The following is a 20,886-nucleotide window of genomic DNA, read 5'->3' as shown; positions in this document are numbered from 1 at the left end:
AGAGGCAAATTTAATGGGTTTGTACTCTTGGGGGTGGACATCTGCATTATGTGGCAAGCCCCATAAACTGAGCCTTCTCAGAGCAGATCTCGGTCTCTCTGTGCAGCTGGGAGTGGTCCTGCCTGTGTGCTTGGCTAGAAAAGGCAGGGGAGCCTGGCTCAGCAAGACAGGTTAAAAGGGGCCAATGCTGGCAGAACAGGTAGGCTCAGTGGTATCTCTGCATGTCAGATGGCTTCCCAAGGGGTCCAACCCATCACAGGGTGACCACAGCTGCATGCAGTATTTAAGACACTGGCGTACCATGGATTTATATAGAGGCAATATGATATCTCTTTCTTAACAATTCCTTAAATGTTCGCTTTTTTGACTGCTGCTGCACATTGAGCAGATGTTTTCAAAGAACTATCCACAATGACTTCAAGATCTCTTTCTTGAGAGGTAACAGCTAATTTGGACCCCATCGTTTTATATGTACAGTTGAGATTGGAAAACATAATGTGCATTACTCTGCATTTAACAACACTGAATTTCATCTGCCATTTTGTTGCCCAGTCACCCAGTTTTGTGAGAGCCCTTTGGAACTCTTTACAGTCTGCTTTAGACTTGAGTAGTTTTGTATCATCTAAAAATGTTGCCACCTCATGGTTTACCCATTTTTCCAGATCATTTATGAATATGTTGAATAGTGCTGGTCCCAGTATCAATCCCTGTAGAACACGACTCTTTACCTCTCTATTCTGAAAACTGACCATTTCTACCCTTCGTTTCCTATCTTTCAATCAGTTACTGATCCATGAGAGGACCTTCCGTCTGATCTCATTCCCTCATGGATGACAGAAAGACCAGTTTGCCTTGGGCAGATACTGAGGGGACCAGTGATGCGGAAGAGCTTGGAGCCCCATGTCCCCTTCTGCTCGTTGTGCTCATCAGAGCCAGAGGTTGTCCCATTGGGGTCAGCAGTACCAGGAGTGATTATTAAGTCCCTGAATGCTGTGAAGGCCTCTGGGGTGGAAGGCACCGCAATCACTTCCTGGTGTCGGCGGGAGGTCCGGTACCAAACTCAATAGCCCTTGCAAACGGGGCACAGTTGGTGGTGTGTCTGGGGAACTGTGCGGTGCAGGAGTGGCTCAATGCAGGTACACTCTGCTGCCCTCCCCATTTGTCCTCTCTCAGCACCAAGGAGCGTCATCTCTCAGACTGCTGCTTCTTATGTTTCTTCCTCAGCACTGGAGATTGAGAAAGGTGCTGAGAAACGTGCAGTGCCAGAGGGGTACATCATACCAGAGCCAAGGTGCTTGGTGCTGAATCCAATCAGCTTAGCTCTGACACCAGTCTAAGTGCAGCTTCTATTAGGATAGCCCTCAGTCTAGCTTCCCTGTGTTTCTTCATACAAGGCTTAAGGTCTCGACAGATTTGATAGTGCTGTCGTACGTGAGCCTCTCCCAGACACTTCAGATAACTGAAGCAGGAGGTTGCTGACTAGAACAGACTTGCCATAGGAGGCACAAGGTTTGAAGCCTGGGAACTGGGGCAGGCCCAGCTCAGGAGTGAAGGGAGCCCCTCTAATGCTAAGAGAGGGCAACTAAATATCTACGCTAATAATATTTACTCTACTACTAAACTAAAACACAAACTAACCTAAAGACAAAACCACTGAATAATGCCTTCCCGAAGCAAGAGTTGTTCCAGCAACCGTCACAGGTAGTGTGAAGGAACTGAGAGGGTGTGGAGCCAGCGTTGCCCCTTATAGCATGGCACCAAAGGGTGCTAGAGCTGGCCCAATGGATACCACTAAGGGATGGCAATGGGGCACATGGTATGGGCACATCTAACGTGAAATGGACATGAGCAAGCACGAGAAGAACTATTTCTCATGTCTTGCCTACAACACTCCTGCTAATATATCCCAGAATGATGTTTGGGGTTTTTTTTTTGGCAACAGAATTACATTTAGTTTGTGATTCGCTATAAAACAAGATCCTTTTCTGCAGTAAGAACACAAGAACAGCCATACTGGGTCAGACCAGAGGTCCATCTAGCCCAGTATCCTGGTTCCGACAGTGGCCAATGCCAGGTGCTCCAGAGGGAATGAACAGAACAGGTAATCATCAAGTGATCCATTCCCTGTCGTCCATTCCCCGCTTCTGGCAAACAGAGGCTAGGGACACCATCCCTGAACATCCTGGCTAGTAGCCATTGATAGACCTATCCTCCATGAACAGGAAATGGGAAATGACTGCCTAGTACTCCCACCTAAGTAGCCATTTCCCATTTTGTATTTGCGCAATCAATTATTCCTTCCTAAGTGTAGTACTTGGCATTTATCCTTATTGAATTTAGTCGTATTTCATTCAGATAATTTCTCCAGTTGGTCAAAATCATTTTGAATTCTAATACTGTCCTCCAAAGTGCCTACAACCTCTCCCAGCTTGGTGTTGTCTGCAAACTTTATAAGTGTACTCTCTATGCAATTATCCAAATCATTTATGAAGATGTTGGATAGAACCAGAACCAGGACAGATCCTTGGAGGACCCTGCTCCATATGCTCTTTCACCCCAATTGTGAACCATTGATAACTACTCTATGTATGGTTTTCCAGGCAGTTGTGCACCCTTCTTATAGTAGGGTTGTCTAGGCTCTATTTCTCTAGTTTGTTTATAAGAAGTTCATGTGAGATCATATTAAAAGCCTTACTAAAGTTGAGATATATCATATCGCTGCTTCCCTCCAATCCACAAGGCTTGTTACCCTGCCAAACAGGATATTAGAATACCACATGTTTTGACATGATTACCACCAAAAAAGGCAAGCTAGGAAATAGTTTGTCAGCTGGATGTGATGACAGTTCTTTATGTGGCTTGTGACTGCCTACAAAATCAAAATTCAAACAGGGTACACCATGTAGAAACATACTAAGGTGTTAAGAATACAGTTGGGGCCAAACAAAGTCACAATCAGAATAAAAGAGTTTAACATCACACGCCGGTGACAGATCACCTCTGCTCTTCCCTGACAAGGTAGGTATTCTTTCTTTAAAAAAAAAAATCTGAATATTTCTGATTGTGAGGTGAACGCTTAAAGCCTTTTGAATTTTGATAAAAATGGAGTCCAAGTGCCCTGCCAGGGAGCTTTTTCCCTTTTCCCCTCTTTATGAACATAGGATGACTGAATGACAGACCCAAGAGAAAGGATTAGAGAGGCAAGGTGGGTGAGTTAATATCTTCTATGGAATCAACTTCCAATAAACCAGATTACCCAACTTTGTTTCTTTAATATCCTGGGACCAACATGGTTACAACTACATTGCATACACCAAGAGAAAGGATGATTTTTTACTCTTTTGCCTTAGTGAGGCTACACCAAACAGGCTCTTCTCAGCTGCTCTGAAGAGCTTTGTGATTCTCCTAAAATGCTGTATGAAAGCATGAAGAGTACAACCAAAGATGCCCGTGGACACCAATGCCAGAGATAACTATCTTCTATTCTGTATCACCAACATGAAAGGAGGTCTGGATCCTCAAGTTTCGTTACCCAGGTCTACGCATTTAGTCTCTGTTTTGGAAGAAAGCCCCTTAAAGGCCTTTTCCCCACAGCTAAAAATGGCATTTTCCCAAGAAAGGCAGGAAAGGCAGCATTTCCCAGTGCTAACTGCTAGCTCAATGAACTGGTATACACAGTACTCCTGGGGGGAATTCTGCATCACTGCACATGTGCAGAATTCATGTCCCCCCGCCAATTTCTTTGCTTCCCCATCAGATGTCATTTTTCTGTGGGGAAGCAAAGGGAAGCCACAAGGGTGGTCACGTGCCCCTCCCTGACAGTGCAGGTCAGTTTGGGCGTGCGGAGCAGCCAGTAGAAACATAAAATCACTGCTGGGGGCGCGGGGGAATGGGCATTCGTGCATTTGAGAGGGACACACTGTCCCTCTCACTCGCTGTTGTGGCACTCTCAGCGTGCAGGGGCAGGGCTTCAGGATATTTCTGAGGAGGTAGTAGTAGGAAAGGCTCTGTCCTTTCAGGCAGAGCAGTATACTCCTGGGGGAATGCTGCACCACTGGACAATGCAGAATTTTGCTGCAATTAATGTGCGTGCAGAATTTCCTCCCCGCCAGAAATGGGCTGCAGTGCTGCTAGCTACCACTAGGTCTGGCAGAGCCCAGCTCCTACATACAAAACACAGCTGGGGGAGGGAAAGGGAACTAGAGGGTTCCTGGCAGCTCCAGTTCCCAGCATGCCATGAGGGAAGGAGAGGGCGGCACAGAGGAAACTCCAAGCTTGCCTGGTACCAAGCATCAGGCTGTTTCTTCCTCTGAATCCCTGGGCTTGGGGTGGGGGGATGCCTGGGCTCTGGGGTGTGGGTATCTGGGCTAGGGGTCCCACAGCTGCGCTCTGGGATGGAGATGGTTTGGGTGTATTGATGGGGGAGCCCCATGGCTGGGCTCTGAGAGGGGAGTGTCTGGCAGGAGGGAAGGGGGCAGAGAAACAGGAACTGGGTTGCCCTAGGGGTTTCTTTAACTCTCTACTCCTGGGGGAATTTGTTTGTTTGTGTGTCTGTATTGTTACAGACATACTTACTGACAGGTATTTTGAAATAAATTACCAAAATGATTGAAACTGGCATGATTATGTAGTGTTATTTTCACAAATAAAATTTTACAGAATTTTAAAATATTCTGTGCAGAATTTAATTTTTTGGTGCAGAATGCCCCTAGGAGTAACATGGCATCTAAATGCACCCCAGTGTCTCAAGTCATTGTCCCAGGAAACTACTATGACTTTGATCAGCCTAGCTTTCTACAGAAAGGCTTTCGTATCCACGCTATGAGGATCGGAAAAACAGCTGGTGGGTTCCCTAAGCAGAAAGTATTTTCTGTTAACCATCTTGGAGATGGAAAGGGCAGCATGAGGATGATGACACAGCTCTTTCACCCAAGGAAGCTGGAATATTCACTGTCATGCTATCTAAGAGAGGAGTTTATTATAGGTGATACTGGTAGTACCTTAATGCCCAATTTCATCTCAATTCTGAATAATACATTGTCTTCCAGGCTAACAGGGTTTTAACTTGAGTGCAATACTCTGTGGAATTTTTTTCCCCAGGCATAGATTTCAAGTAGAAATGCATTTTCCCCTCTATGGATTTTCTCAGATTTGACCAACCATTCTGTATTAATATCAGCATGGATTCTCTAATTCTTCCTTGAAATTCCCCATTTACTTGAGGCATCTGGTAAGTTTAAACTTGTAAGTTTAAATCTGCCTAGAAGAACATATCCAAAATGAAGTGTTTCAATTATTTCTTTATTCATTTTATGGTACACTAAAATCAATGTTGATAGCATAAAAGGTTTCCAACCTTAACAAGATAAACTGTTTGAATTGCTTTTATAGCACAATTACCATTGATCTTTGACATCTTGGGGTGTTGAAATATGAACAGAACGTAATAGTGAAGACTTGCAGGAAAGCCTGGAATAGGAAATTTAAATCTTCATCCTCTCAGCTATGTTTTGATGAACATAATGGCATCAAAACTATTTCACTCCCAGTTCAAAAGACAGTGCCATTCAATTGCAAATGTGATCTTCAGGAATTCAAAGACAGTGATTTTCTGTACTTTTTGAGAGAAGCATGAAGATTTTACACCTTGCTACTAAACAGTTCTTAATGTTTGTGTGTTACATTATGAAATGTATCTGTTTTCATTACACAGAAGTGTTAAAAACCAAGCGGATGGACTTTCAACTTTAGGCGTGCAGAGTCAAATAAATGCATAAACACGCTTGCAGTATCAATCAGCAGTTTCCACATTTACAACAGTTAGAATGAGAAATAAAGCTTGGAAATTTAATACTGAGATTACTAAAAAAAGAAGATGGACTAGTCAGCTTTCTATAGGGCAACTAGTGGTTTCACTGCTCACGTTTACGATTTTATGTAAACTATGAGTATGGGTGGACAACTGTGTGTGTTGGACTTTGTGTTGATCTGTGCAGGTGGTCAATGAAATGTGCGTTTGGGATTACTGTGTGTGTTGTTTGGATTGTTGCACAGATGGTTGTACTTGGGGATATTGCATTGAGCTGTACAGGTGATAAATCAACATTTGAAGAAGGGGAGGTTACTTTCCTGTAACTGGAGGTTCTTCAAGATATGTGGTCCCAATCTGCATTCCATTGAGGGTTATGTGCATGTGCTATGCACCCGGAGCTAGAGCTTTTGAAAGTAGTATCATTTGGCAGTCTGCACATGTGCCCTTGTATGATCAGAATGTGGCGATAGTGGACAGCTGGTAAGAACACGTGGCATACTTTATGTGCATCCTGGCCTCTTGTGTGGTCCAGGTGCCTTGTGTCACATGATCTCCCATGTGAGCACCCCAGGCTGCAAGTGACATGTGTCATTATTGTCACTTGGCGAAGATGGGAGAAAGCAAAACATGGAGCAGACTTGTGGCGGGTCTGGCCACCACCAAAGTGAGGAGATGACTTCCACTGAGACACTGAGTATAGCGTTAATGGACTGGTGTATAACAGAATAGGTCCTTTGTAGCCATTGCTATAGACAGTGAAGGTGCAGGCAGGCAAAGGGCACGATGTACGTGCAGGCTGCCATGTGCCCAAGGAGGGAAAAGCAGACCCTGGACAAAACCAAAAGATTGAAGGTGTCTAGGGCTATTTGGTCTAGTAGGCTCTGAAATTGATCCTGTGGCAGATAAGCTCATGTGGAGGCCACGTCAATGCAAGTGTCCATGAATTCCAGGGACCAAGTAGGACGAAAAAGTTGATTTTTTGACACTGATGCTCACTCCTAGAGGAGAGGAGTAGAAAAAGCTGGGATGTCAATCCTTGAGCTCTCTCTTTGGACTGTGCTGCTAGCAGTCAGTTATCCAGGTAAGGGAAGATGAGGATTCCCTAACATCGGAGGTGAGCTGTTACCATGGAGAAAACCTTTGTGAAGACTCATGGAGTGGTTCTAAGTCCGAATAGGAGAACCCTATATTGGAAGTCAAGGTCCCACCTTAAACCTCAGGAATCTTCAGTGGGTCGGGATGTACATCGACATGGAAGTAGGCATCTTGCAAATCTAAGCCACAAACCATATGCCTTTTTCTAGCAAGGGAATGATGGCCACAAGCAGTCCACATGGAATTTTGGCTTGCGAATCCAGAGGTTGAGGAGTTGGAGATCCAAAATTGGTCTCCATCATCCTTTCTTCTTGGGTACCAGGAAGCAGTTGGAATAGAACCCTGTGTCCTGAAAGGCTGCAGAGACTGGTTCCACTGCTCCTCTCTGCAGGAGGGAGTCCACCTCTAGGGCAAGAATACTGTCCTGAGAGTGATCTCTGGGAGGTGGTGGTGGGGAGCTATGAAGGAGGCATTGTCATAAACTTGATTTCAGTCTCTCTAAGGCAAACAATGTCCAAGACCCACTTGACTGTTGTTATAGATCTCCATGCTGGTTGAAAGAGTTTGAGATAACCCACAAATGAGGTGGATGGTAGGAACGTTGGTATATGGAATGGTTGTCGGCTCTCTAGTCACACTCAGAAATACCATTTTCATGACAATTGAGTGTTATGCATAGGTCTGTGTTGCCAGAACAGGCAGACTGGTTATGCGTACTGCAGGGCACTCCGAAGAGGCTCATAAGCAGCAGAAATGTGGTGATCTATAGCCTTGGCGTGGTGGTAGGCGATATTTTCTTTGGTGCCAGTGTATAAATGCCGAAGAATTGTAAGGTGGCTTTAGAGCAGGGATCAGCAACCTATGGCACACGTGCCAAAGGCAGCACGCTAGATGATTTTGAATGGCATTCACACTGCCGGGGTCCTGGCCGCCAGCCTCAGGGCTCTCCTGCCAGCCTGGGGTTCTACTACCGGACCCCTGCCACCTGAGGTCCCGTCCTTTCTTGACAAAGCAGACAGGACTGTATCAATCAAAAAGGCAGTAGCAGGATATTAGAAGCAAAGCAGTGTTTTTAAATGCTTAAGTGTAAGTAAAAATCAAGCCAAAGAAAAGAAGTTACAAGATTGTACAGTGTATTACAAAACAAATGGAAAGCTGTTTACAGATGGAGAATATATAAAAAAAGTTTCTCAGCAGTCCAGAGGTTTTGTTCAATGATTTGCCAAATAAAGATACAATCTTATCTAGAATAAAAGAACTATCTGCCCCTGCCAGAACAGTTGAGACACGCGTAAGCAAAATGGCAGAAAACATTAACGAAAAGCAGACTACTGCATTAAAAGACACAGCAGTGTTTAGCATGTTGATGAGAGCATGGATATAAACAATGTTCCACATTTGGCAGTTGTTTGCAAGTTATTGTGCTTCCGATGAAATGCAAGAGGAACTTTGTGGCCTAAAACCCCTGCATGGCACAACAAAAAGGGGAAGATATAGTGGGAACTTTTGTAAACCATTTTGAAGAGCAAGGTGTTTACATCAGAAAAATATTGTGTGTGACAACAGATGGTGCTCCTGCCATGGTCGGAAAACATAAGGGATTTGTAAAGTTACTGGAAGATCAAATTGGCTGCCTGACAGTCAAACTTCACTGTATCATCCATCAAGACAACCTGTGTGCTAAAATTTCTAATTCAGAGCTTAATAATGTGATGAATACAGTGCTGCGAATTGTGAATTTCCTTGTTGCTCGATCTGCTTTGACTCACAGTTTCAAGCACTTCTAGAAGAGATAGACAGTGCTTATAACGACATTCCACTTCACAGCAACATTCGGTGGCTAAGTTGTGGCAAGGTTTTGGTGCACTTTGTAAACTGTTTTGATGCAATCAAGGTCTTTTTGTCAAAAAAGGACAAAGCTACCCCAAACTCGATGATGATAAATGGCTGTGTAAGCTCATGTTTCTAACTGAGATCACCACTCACCTAAACGAATTCAACCTCCGTCTCCAGGGTGCAGGGCAAACGGTTCTGGATCTTTATAAAACCTGAAAGGCATTTGTTGTAAAACTAGCAGTTTTTTCTTGGGATATTCGAACTTCGACTTTCCAATCTCATCGACATTGACAATGCAACGTATCGATAGCTCTTGTATGTGTTGGAAGTTGTGGAATGTACATGCAAGAACTGTAATCAGAATTTTCTGACAGATTTCAAGATTTCCAGCTGTTTGGCCCAATGCTCTCTTTTCTAATTAAATCTGAAAAGTTCAATGAAAGCTACTTGGATTTGTCTGTATTTCAGTGGATGGGTGTTGAAGATTTCAAAATGCAGCTCATTCAGTTAAAAAACTCAGAATTGTGGGCATCAAAGTTTGGAGATCAGCGGAGTGCACTTGAAGCTACCGAGAGAGATCATGGGGCCTCTATTCTGACCTGCTGGACATCCCTGCCAGTGAAATTTAATTTCAAGAAAATTGCGTTAGCAATGCTTTCAGCATTTGGATCCACACACCTGTGTGAACAGGTATTTTCACACATGAAGTCTGTCCTCTGTCCCTCTTGGAGCCGGTTAACAACTGATCACTCAGAAGCCTGTGTGCAGCTTAAAGTATCCAAATATGTGCCAGACACTGGAAAACTCAGCAAGGAAAAGCAAAGGCAAGGATCATACTAAACTGATAAGATCTGCATTTTAATTTAATTTTAAATTAAGCTTCTTAAACTTACTTTACATACAACAGTAGTTTAGTTTTAGGAGAGAGAGAACTTCTAAAAACATTAAAATGTATTACTGGCACACAAAACCTTAAATTAGAGTAAATAAATGAAGACTTGGCACCCCACTTCTGAAAGGTTGCCAACCCCTGCTCTAGAGTTTTTAGTGAGTTTAATGGATCATCAGTTTTCTTGTTCAAGAGGTGTGACTTGACAGGAAGGTCTCTGATTGTGTTCTGCACCTCTCTAGGGAATCCTGTGGAATGTAACCAGGATTCCCTCCTCATGACTATTCCCACTGCTAATACACATGAGGACATGTTCACTGAATCAACTGCAGCCTGAAGTATGGGCCTGGCAACTAACTTGCCTTCCTGTAAAATTGCCTGGAAGCAATTACAATCCTGTTAGGGTAACCTCTCTGCAATCTCTTTCATCCAGCCATAGTTTATAAAGTCATACTTAGCCATCAGTGCCAGGTAGTTAGAGATCCGGAACTGTAGTCCAGCCGAGAAGACCTTTCGACCCATAAGGCCCAGTCTCTTACCTTCCCTGTCTGACAATGTGGAGCACAGGTGTTGTTGTTTGATCTACTCCAATGTAGCCTGTATCACCAAGAAGTTAAGTGGCTGGTATGAAAATAGAAATTCTGACATCTGGGGTGGGGGGGGGGGGGGGAAAGAAAGAAACATAGTATTTTTTCTGGCCCCTTCAGAGTCAGTATGCATATGGCTGGGGTATGCCACATGGTGCGCGCCAGTTGAAGAATGGCCTCATTGATCGGTAGAGCCACCCTTGGTACTGATGTGTGCAGAATGTCTAGTAACTGATGCTGACTGTCCTGCACCTCTTCTAGGGGGATCTCAAGAGCAGTGGCTATCCTCCGTAGCAGCTCTTGAAACAGTCAGTAGTGATCTAGTGGGGAGGAAGATGTCAATGACATGGCAGAGTCTGGAGACAACGACAAGAGTCTCTACAGATCCACCAGTACTGTCAGAGCCGGGCTAATCAGTGCATTGTTTAACCTCATTTCTGAATGTCTATTGGACAAAGATTGTGTGGGTGAAGTGGGGGAGTTCTCTGGGGATGGACTTCACCTGAGTAAGGAGGGAAAGAGACTTCTACGATGGAGGATGGCACAACTGATCAAGAGCTTTAAACTAGGAATTTGGGGGAGGTGGCTGGGAGACGTCCAGGTAATCTCCACGCCAGTTATTCTCTGAGAGGGAAGAAAATGAAGAAAGAAAGGATACAGCCATGGGTAGGAGAATGTATACAAGGAGGAAGAGCAGTGTGGATACCAGTCTAATAGGTTATACTGGCTGTAGAATGACAGTGCCTAATAGGGTACAGAATGTGAGCGAGGCCAAACAGCAAAAATTAAGATGTTTGTACACCAATGCGAGGAGCCTAGGTAACAAAACGGAGGAACTAGAGCTACTGGTGCAGGAAATGAAACCAGATATTACAGGGATAACAGAAACATGGTGGAATAGTAGTCATGACTGGAGTACGGGTATCAAAGGGTATGTGCTGTTTAGGAAAGACAGAAATAAAGGCAAAGGTGGTAGAGTAGCATTGTATATCAATACTGAGGTAGACTGTAAAGAAATAAGAAGTGATGGAATGGATAAGAGTCTGTCTGGGCAAAAAATCACATTGGTGAAGAAAGCTACTAGAGTCTGCCCTGGGATAGTGCTTGGGGTGTGCTATAGACCGCCGGGATATGGATAGAGACCTCTTTAAATGTTTTTAAAGAAGTAAATACTCATGGGAATTGTGTCATCATGGAAGACTAACTTCCCAGATATAGACTGGAGGACAAGTGCTAGTAATAATAATAGGGCTCAGATTTTCCTGGATACAATAGCTGATGGATTCCTTCACCAAGTAGTTGCTGAATCGACAAGAGGAGATGCCATTTTAGATTTGGTTTTGGTGAGCAGTGAGGACCTCATAGAAGAGATGATTGTAGGGGACAACTTTGGTTCCAGTGATCATGAGCTAATTCAATTCAAACTAAATGGAAGGATAAACAAAAACAGATCTGTGACTAGGGTTTTTGATTTCAAAAAGGCTAACTTTAAAAAATTAAGGATATTAGTTAGGGAAGTGGATTGGACTGAAAAATTTATGGATCTAACGGCAGAGGAGGGCTGGAATTACTTCAAGTCAAAGTTGCAGAAACTATCAGAAGCCTGAATCCCAAGAAAGGGGGAAAAATTCACAGGCAGGAGTTGTAGACCAAGCTAGATGAGCAAGCATCTCAGAGAGGTGATTAAGAGAAAGCAGAAAGCCTACAAGGAGTGCAAGATGGGAGGGATTAGCAAGGAAAACTACCTTATTGAGGTCAGAACATGTAGGGATAAAGTGAGAAAGGCCAAAAGCCATGTAGAGTTGGACCTTGCAAAGGGAATTAAAACCAATAATAAAAGGTTCTATAGCCATATAAATAAGAAGGAAACAAAGAAAGAAGAAGTGGGACCGCTTAACACTGAGGATGGAGTGGAGGTTAAGGATAAACTAGGCATGGCCTAATATCTAAACAAATACTTTGCCTCAGTCTTGAATGAGGCTAATAAGGAGCTTAGGGATAATGGTAGGACGACAAATAGGAATGAGGATATGGAGGTAGATTTTACCACATCCAAGCTAGAAGCCAAACTCCAACAGCTTAATTGGACTAAATCGGGGGGGGGGGGGAAAGCGGGCAGCAGATAAACTTAATCCAAGAATATTAAAGGAACTGGCACATGAAATTGCAAGCCCGTTAGCAAGAATTTTTAATAAATCTGTAAACTCAGGGGTTGTACCGTATGACTGGAGAATTGCTAATATAGTTCCTATTTAATAAAAGTAAAAAAAGCAATCCAGGTAACTACAGGCTTGTTAAAATTTGACATTTGCAGTGTGAAAGGTCTTGGAAAAATTTTTGAAGGAGAAAGTAGCTAAGGACATTGAGGTCAATGGTAATTGGGACAAAATACAACATGGCTTTACAAAAGGTAGATCGTGTCAAACCAACCTGATCTCCTTCTTTGAGAAAGTAACAGATTTTTTTAAGACAAAGGGAACACAGTGGATCTAATTTACCTAGATTTCAGTAAGGCATTTGATACAGTTCCACATGGAGAACTATTAGCTAAATTGATAAAGATGGGGGTCAATATGAAAATTGAAAGGTGGATAAGGAACTGGTTAAAGGGGAGACTACAGCGGGTCACACTGAAAGTTGAACTGTCAGACTGGAAGGAGGTTACCAGTGGAGTTCCTCAGGGATCAGTTTTGGGACCAAATCTTATTTAATCTTTTTATTACTGACCTTGGCACAAAAAGCAGGAATGTGCTAATAAAGTTTGCAGATGATACAAAGCTGGGATACAGAGAAGGACCGGGATATCATACAGGAAGATCTGGATGACCTTTTAAACTAGAGTAATAGTAATAGGATGAAATTTAATAGTGAGAAGTGCAAGGTCATGCATTTAGGGATTAACAACAAGAATTTCTGTTATAAACTGGGGATGCATTGCTTGGAAGTAACAGAGGAGGAGAAGGACCTCAGAGTATTGGTTGATCACAGGATGACTATGAGCTGCCAATGTGATATGGCTATGAAAAAAAACTAATGCGGTCTTGGGATGTGGAGATGTTAGTACCGTTATACAAGGCACTGGTGAGACCACATCTGGAATATTGTGTGCAGTTCTGGTCTCCCATGTTTAAGAAAGATGAATTCAAACTGGAACAGGTACAGAGAAGGGCTACTAGGATGATCCGAGGAATGGAAAACCTGTCTTATGAAAGGAGACTCAAAGAGCTTGGTTTATTTACCCTAACCAAAAGAAGGCTGAGAGGAGATATGATTGCTCTCTATAAATATATCAAAGGGATAAATACCATGGAGGGAGAAGAATTATTTAAGCTCAGTACCAATGTGGACACAAGAACAAACTGATAAACTGGCCATCAGAAAGTTTAGACTTGAAATTAGATGAAGGTTTCTAACCACCAGAGGAGTGAAGTTCTGGAACAGCTTTCCAAGGGAAGCAGTGGGGGCAAACGACATATCTGGTTTCAAGACAAAGCTTGATACGTTTATGGAGGGGACGGTATGATGGGATAGCCTAATTTTGGCAATTATTTGATCTTTGACTACTAGTGGTAGATATGCCCAATGGCCTGTGAAGGGATGATAGATGGGGTGGGATCTGAGTTACAACAGAGAATTCTTTCCTGGCTATCTGGCTGGCGAGACTTGGCCCCCATGCTCAGGAATTTTCCTCCAGGGCAGATTGGCAGAGGCCCTGGGGGGTTTTCACCCTCCTCTGCAGCATGGGGCACGGGTCACTTGCTGGAGGATTCTCTGCACCTTGAAGTCTTTAAACCACGATTTGAGGACTTCAATAGCTCAGATATAAGTTAGGGCTTTGTTACAGGAGTTGTGGGTGAGACTCCGTGGCCTGCATTGTGCAGGAGGTCAGACTAGATGATCATAATGGTCCTTAAAGTCTATGATTCTCCAGAGATGAACAGGACTTGTCTGAAGGTGAATACTGAAGCCATGAGCTCCGATATGGCCAACCTGGTTGATCCTGCTGTTGTGGAACCTGTGCCCAAGGAGCTGTGTACCTCTTTTGCCTTACCTACAAAGTGGGGAACTGTAGGGTGCCATCAGAACCCTTCAGTAGTCGTGCTTCCGGAACAGGAGTGGCAGGCCCTGGCGAATGTTCATATCCTCAGAATTGGAGGAATATGAGATCTCCGCAAATGGCAGTGCCGATGGAGCCTCAGAACAGGATGTGTCAGAGCATGGGTAGAAGGTAAGCACAGCAAAACATGAGGAAACCTCAGTCCCTCTGAGGCAAATAGCTTGTGGGTGCCAGGAACGCTTTTGAGTCTCCCCAGAGTCAATGTTAACTGGTTTTTTGATGGGATCGGAACAAGTAAAGGCATCAGTCTCGGAACAGACATTTCTTGGGACACCAGCAGAGCTGAAGTAGGTAGAGCATGAGGGTCTGAGATCAGTATCAATGGATCTGGTGAGCGGTTCAGCCTTTATTCGCTCTTGTGAGCCTCAGAACGAGTAGTTCCTCCGGGGCTGGATTTTGTAGACAGTGCAATGTCTTTCTTGGACTTGGAGGAAGACTTACTTATGTGCATGCTTCTGTGACTCATGGGTAGGCCACGGTACGAAGTCCATAGCACTGGTACCAGCAGAGCCAGATGGAGGTTGCATAGTAGGGGGAACACTGAGGTTGCTCAGGCCAATGTACGGGGAAGGGTTCCCTGGCTAGGATCCGATTTCAGTCCCTTGTCAGCTTCCATTAAGTAATTTTTGAGGCAAGAACTCTGCCTTTTTGCATACGGGCAGGGAAGGAGAGGCAGATATGGCACCTGAACACAACGTGGGGTTCCTCCAAAAAGTACAAACTGCACTGATACTAGTCATTGATGGAAAACAAGCAAAGGCAGGAAGCACAGATTTTGAATCCTGGTGTCTTCGGCATAATCCACTACCCAGGCCCAGGTAACGGGGGAGGGGAAAGACTGGTTGGCAAGAAAACAACCAAAGCGGCATCCCATGTTCTTAGCCCTATCAACTACTATGAAACTAGAAATTGCCTATAAAGAACAATAAAATCCTAACTATGAATCAATTTTCAAAATTACCTGGAGAAAGGGTGGTGATTAATTGAGTTGCATCTGATGTCGTAATGGTCTAGGATGGTTGGCATAGATAGATACATGACTTACTGTTTTATTACATATGGGAGTCAGACAACATGCCTACCTTGCAGAACTTTCTAGGTTACCACAAATCAAGCCCCATGAAGTTTTCCATCCACAAAACATGTGCCCCCCACACAAACACACCAATTAATCAATTACTCCACCCTAATTCACTTCCTATAGCATTGTTACTGTTTCCTAATAAACACAGCAAGAAGCTTGATGTTCTCATCACTTCCCTTTTAACTTTTTAAAACAGCTGAAGTTTCCATTTGGTGGATGAAAGTAAAGCATAATATTTCTAGTATCACAAAGCTTTCAAGTGTTATGTTCTTGTAAATACTCCAGAATGACACAAATCCACCACCATCCCTCCCCCAAAACTCAAAACACATACCCATTGCCACCTTCCTCGGAAAAATCCAAAGCGTGTTTGTTTGTTTTTTAAATACCTGAAGGAGGAAAAAAAGTGTTTTTTCCACCACAGTTTCTTCTCTATCTGCAAAAGAAGAAAGCAAAAGGGGGGAGAGAGGGAGAACCTGATACCGCATCAAGTGAACCAACTGATTTGTTTAGTAAAAGTTATGCTGCTGGAGTTTGGGGCCAAGAGGTTCTCTATGGATTGGGTGAAAAGGCAAGAAAAGCTTGTTAATTAAAATAAATAAAGCTGCAGTAGGACCAGGTAAAGAGTAATGAAGCTTTGGGTCTAATGATGTAGTCGGAAACTGACATGTTCAATAGTTGGTGAGTGAAGGAACATGAAGTCTGAGGGATTCATTGATTCAAGAAGCCTCAAACACCTCCAAGCGTCAGTGCCTTGATGTTACTCAAAAAATGAATTTATTGATTCTAAACATAAAACTGACAATAGAATAAAGAAGTGTTGTTGAAGCCATGTTGGTCCCAAAATATCAGAGACAAGGTGGGGGAGGTAATATATTTTATTGGACCAGCTTTTGTTGGTGAGAGAGACAAGCTTTCAAGCTTACACAGAGCTCTTCTTCAGGTCTGGGAAACTTACTCAGTCTATCATAGCAAAATACAAGATGGAAAGAGACTGTTTAAGTTGGTCCAATAAAAGATATTACCTCACCCACCTTGTCCCTCGAATAAGACAAAGAACTAAGGCACAAATTCAGCAAGGTAATTAAGCATGACAGGTTTCAGAGTAACAGCCATGTTAGTCTGTATTCGCAAAAAGAAAAGGAGTACTTGTGGCACCTTAGAGACTAACCAATTTATTTGAGCATAAGCTTTCGTGAGCTACAGCTCACTTCATCGGATGCATACTGTGGAAAGTACAGAAGATCTTTTTATATACACAAAGCATGAAAAAATGGGTGTTTACCACTACAAAAGGTTTTCTCTCCCCCCCCCCCCCACTCTCCTGCTGGTAATAGCTTATCTAAAGTGATCACTCTCCTTACAATGTGTATGATAATCAAGTTGGGCCTTCTCCCCCCCAACAAACCCACTCTCCTGTTACCGGGGGGCGGGGGGGACGGGGACGGGGACGGGACCTGGATTTGTGCTGGAAATGGCCCAGTACACACTGTAAGGAGAGTGATCACTTTAGATAAGCTATTACCAGCAGGAGAGTGGGGTGGGGCGGGGGGAGAGAACACCTTTTGTAGTGGTAAACACCCATTTTTTCATGCTTTGCGTATATAAAAAGATCTTCTGTACTTTCCACAGTATGCATCTGATGAAGTGAGCTGTAGCTCCCGAAAGCTTATGCTCAAATAAATTGGTTAGTCGCTAAGGTGCCACAAGTACTCCTTTTCTAATTAAGCATGAGTTTAAGTACCTTGCTGAATTGAGCCCCATGTGAAGAGGCAAATATGATAAAATGCAATGTCATTCAAAGCTAGGATGTGAAACTAGTCAGTTGTAACCAGGAGTTCATTGTTAAATGACAGTCAGAAAGACTCTGACCACTGAAGCAATGGATGTGAACGGAGTACTTCAAGCAAGAATAAGATGACCTCTAATGTGTTATCAATGTAGAACTTGGAGATAAAGGGAGCTCTTGCCAAACCTCCTAGATGCCACTGTAATACAAATCAATTTTAAAAAATATAGTGGGAGGGCATCCCAGTCTGACTCCTTCTCTTTCCCTTACCACAGCTGCTCTGGCAGTTCCCTGGTTTAGTGTGCTGCCGCTGTAGCGGCAGTGGTATGAACCCAGCAGGGGTGTCAAACATATAGCCCAGGGTTCAGAACAGTGATTCAGGCATACTGCCTAAATAATGAGAGACAGAAAATGGCAATGTAACACTATATATCTCAGCCAAATCTGAATGGAATTTCATGGGACACAGAAAAGGCACTTCTGCAGTCCAAGGGAATTCTCAATGTCAAATATCCAAGGTCTATTGCAAACAAGGGAGATATGAGACCTTTTCAAAGAAAAGATTTCACAAATTCTTTATAATGGAAAGTGTTAGCCAGGCTAGAGAGAGGGTCACTACCAGCTTCCCCATTAATATATCCCATATACATAAATGCACCAATTATAGAGCAGTGAAATCTGTCATGTAGATCATCATGTTCCTTTACCTGCATCATCTGCATTCTACCCATTATCCCAATACTACCAACATTCCATGCTTCTGAACTGCTTTCAATCCACTTACAAAACAAACCATAAAAAGGTTTTTCTTCTTTCTATGCCCCAAATATAAAAATTCCAGTGCCCAGGAATATTCAAACCTTGGATCACTAATAGGTTTAAAATCTAGTGTCCTGTGCCCATTAGTAATTATGTCTAGAAAAGGAGTGCTTTACACCATTAGAAAGCCAGGAATCCTCCCTTCCCTTTCCAAATGGTGAAGTGTATTTGTTTCCACCACAGTACACAGTAATCAGTTAGTACTGTATCATACCTAAAACTGACATTCTGGAAAAGTTATTTTTAGGAACATGTAAAAATTACACAGACATTTTATAATCTCTGGCTGATGGCACTCCTGGCTTTACAGATGGAGGGAAACAAAAAACAGTATCAAAAATTGTCACAATTTTTTAAAAATATTCTCGGGGGGGAGGAGGGGGAGGAAAAAAAGTGAGACAAACAAATGCAAAAGATATAAAATGAGGGAACACTGTAGAAGATTTTACTAACAAATGATTTGCATAACTTAGTCATGGAGTTGCCACCTTCAAGTAATGCAGTTATTCAAATTCATTCCAATAAAGCTTTTATACCATGCTACACACTACATTTATCTCTCACATTGCCATAACATAACACTTATGACAGTCAGTAACAAATTGCAAGGCAATGAAAGGTAAGGCAAGGGAAAAGATTTTGAGTAGCTAAGTGGTTATAGAAAGAGCAGGCTTTTTCAATAAATTATGAAAATGGATTTGACAATGTCCTTTCTTTTTAAAAATTCAGGCACGTTCATGCAGGCTTCACCCGCACTGTTTTAGTGAGAAACCATTAATATGGCACCATCATTTACTAACATCACACCACAAAGTACATTTTCCTATCAACTTGAATTTTAAAAAATTGTAACTGTTTACAGTTATTCCAGCATAACTCTGCAAACTTGAGAAAAGATGGTTACGTGGATGCTAGAAGAAGACTGTATTATAAAAATTAGGTTAGCCTCTTAAGAGTAGGTGATTATGCAAAATTAATGGCTGTTGAGAACCACCTGATTCCTAATTAATTCTGATAGCAACAATGTCAGATAACTAAACTGTTTGCCTTCCCTTCTAAAAGTTGCTCACAAAAAGAAAGTTAATAAGAGATACAATATTCCAGAAAAAAAAAAATCTTTCCTGTGCCAGATACTTAGGGATGCCTAGTTAATCCAGGCAATTCATTACTAACAAGTTCCAGCTACTAATTCTGTATACGTACAGAAAGTATGAGGATGGGAAGGAGGCTAAGATGAAAAAATGCATTAGGGAAAACACAAAGTTTCATAGCTTCACATTTCCTTCTTAGACTTCTATAAATCCTTAAAAATAAAATTTCTAACTAAATGAAAAGCTAGTAAATAAAACCCAGTGCACTAAATATGAGCCATTTACCTTCAAATAAACTGAGGTCTCTTCGTAGCCTTGGTCCATAAAGCCCTTCTAAAATACTTTCAAAACCTGAAAACAAAAAGAGAGATTTAAAATGGTGAACAAAACCCTTTACCCCAAAATAAATCAACATAAAAGCCACAATTAGGCAAATACTTTTTAAACAAATGTAGCAACTAAAAATTGTTACAATTTATCTTGTAGAAATTTTTCTTTATTTATAGTGCTGTTCAACAGAACTAGAAGATCAACCTAAGACAAGGCAAGTGCCATCTGTACCGAATCAGCCTACTAAGCCATGCCCCAACAACCTTATCAGATTTAAAAATAACTACAAGGAATCTTAAAGGTGAGACGATTAACCTCATAGCTTCTCCACAAATGAAGCAGTATCTTCATTTCATTGAGAGGTAGGTTCCTCTATGACAAAAATGTGAATCTTCAAAACACAAAGGTTCTCAGCTTTGATCTTCAGAATTATATAACTTGAATATGCATTCTAATAATATGAATTTCTACAAATATATCAATTATGAACTTTTCTAGACTAACAAAGCTTGTTTCCTCTTTTTGAATTGTAGTGCACTTTTTTTCGGGTGGCAGGGGGGAGGAAGATCTCCCAAGAATTCTCCCTAGTCTCATACAAAAATGTTTTAAAATTAAGGATGAGACAAATCAAAATATTTTCAAGATTTACCAGTTTACTTAAGGCATCTGGAAATATCAATTCCATAGGACTACAACAGAAGAAAAGATGATGTGTCAGGAGGCAATTGACAAGAGGAAACAGAAGAGGTGGTTCAAGTCTACTGCTGGAAAGGGGGGAGGAGTTTCCAACACTGTGTTGGAGTGGCAGGAGAGAGTCTTAGGCTGTGTACACACTACAGCTTAAGTAGGGCTAAGTTATGTTGCTTAGGGGTGTGAATAAGCCATCCCAGAGTGACACAAGTTACACTGATTAAAAGCAATTGTGTGGACAGTGCTGTGTCAGTGGGAGAGGTTCTCCCACCAACATAGCTACCATCGCTCGCAGGGCAGCAATAATTAAGTCAACGGGAGAGCTCTCTCCCGTCTGCTTAAGGTATGCTACTGAATTACATCATGCATGCTTATCACTTCATGAAATCATTCTTCTGATACTGAGACAGTACTAAAAAGACGTCTTATGCTAAGCTGTCTCTTTGAGGTACTCATGCACGCTGTGTACTCATTATAATTACTTTTTGGGCAATTAATTCTACAAATTACAGGTCAACCCCGTTGAAACATCTCTGAAGATTGTTGAATAATGATGTTAGTTTTGCCATTTCTAACCATTTGGATTTGCATAGTTATAGCAGCTTTGTGAACGGGAGGTCCATGAAATTACTTTCCTTTAATTATTAAATAAGAAAAGCACTGTTAGTGTAAATGTCATCTTCTACAGACCAATCTCTCAGTATGCTTCTGCTCATACCTGGAGAAACCGAAAAAGAACCAACAGAA

The 20,886-nt window shown here is 42.4% G+C and overlaps 1 protein-coding gene across 8 annotated transcripts in view; it reads right to left on the bottom strand.

Moving 5' to 3' along the window:
• Positions 1 to 20,886, bottom strand: part of LCORL (ligand dependent nuclear receptor corepressor like) — a 179,228-nt gene that overhangs the window by 106,401 nt on the left and 51,941 nt on the right. For all 8 annotated transcript variants that reach the window (XM_084626503.1, XM_084626499.1, XM_084626497.1 and 5 more), the window contains exon 2: positions 19,405 to 19,470. In XM_084626503.1, coding sequence (XP_084482629.1) covers positions 19,405 to 19,470 — 66 coding nt within the window. The remainder of the gene's footprint in view (positions 1 to 19,404; positions 19,471 to 20,886) is intronic.

This window comes from Lepidochelys olivacea (genome assembly GCF_965140295.1).
Source record: "Lepidochelys olivacea isolate rLepOli2 genome assembly, chromosome: 4".
NCBI classification, from domain to species: domain Eukaryota; kingdom Metazoa; phylum Chordata; order Testudines; family Cheloniidae; genus Lepidochelys; species Lepidochelys olivacea.
The sequence above is the reverse complement of the archived record's forward strand: the minus strand, read 5'-3'. Positions and strand labels throughout refer to the sequence as shown.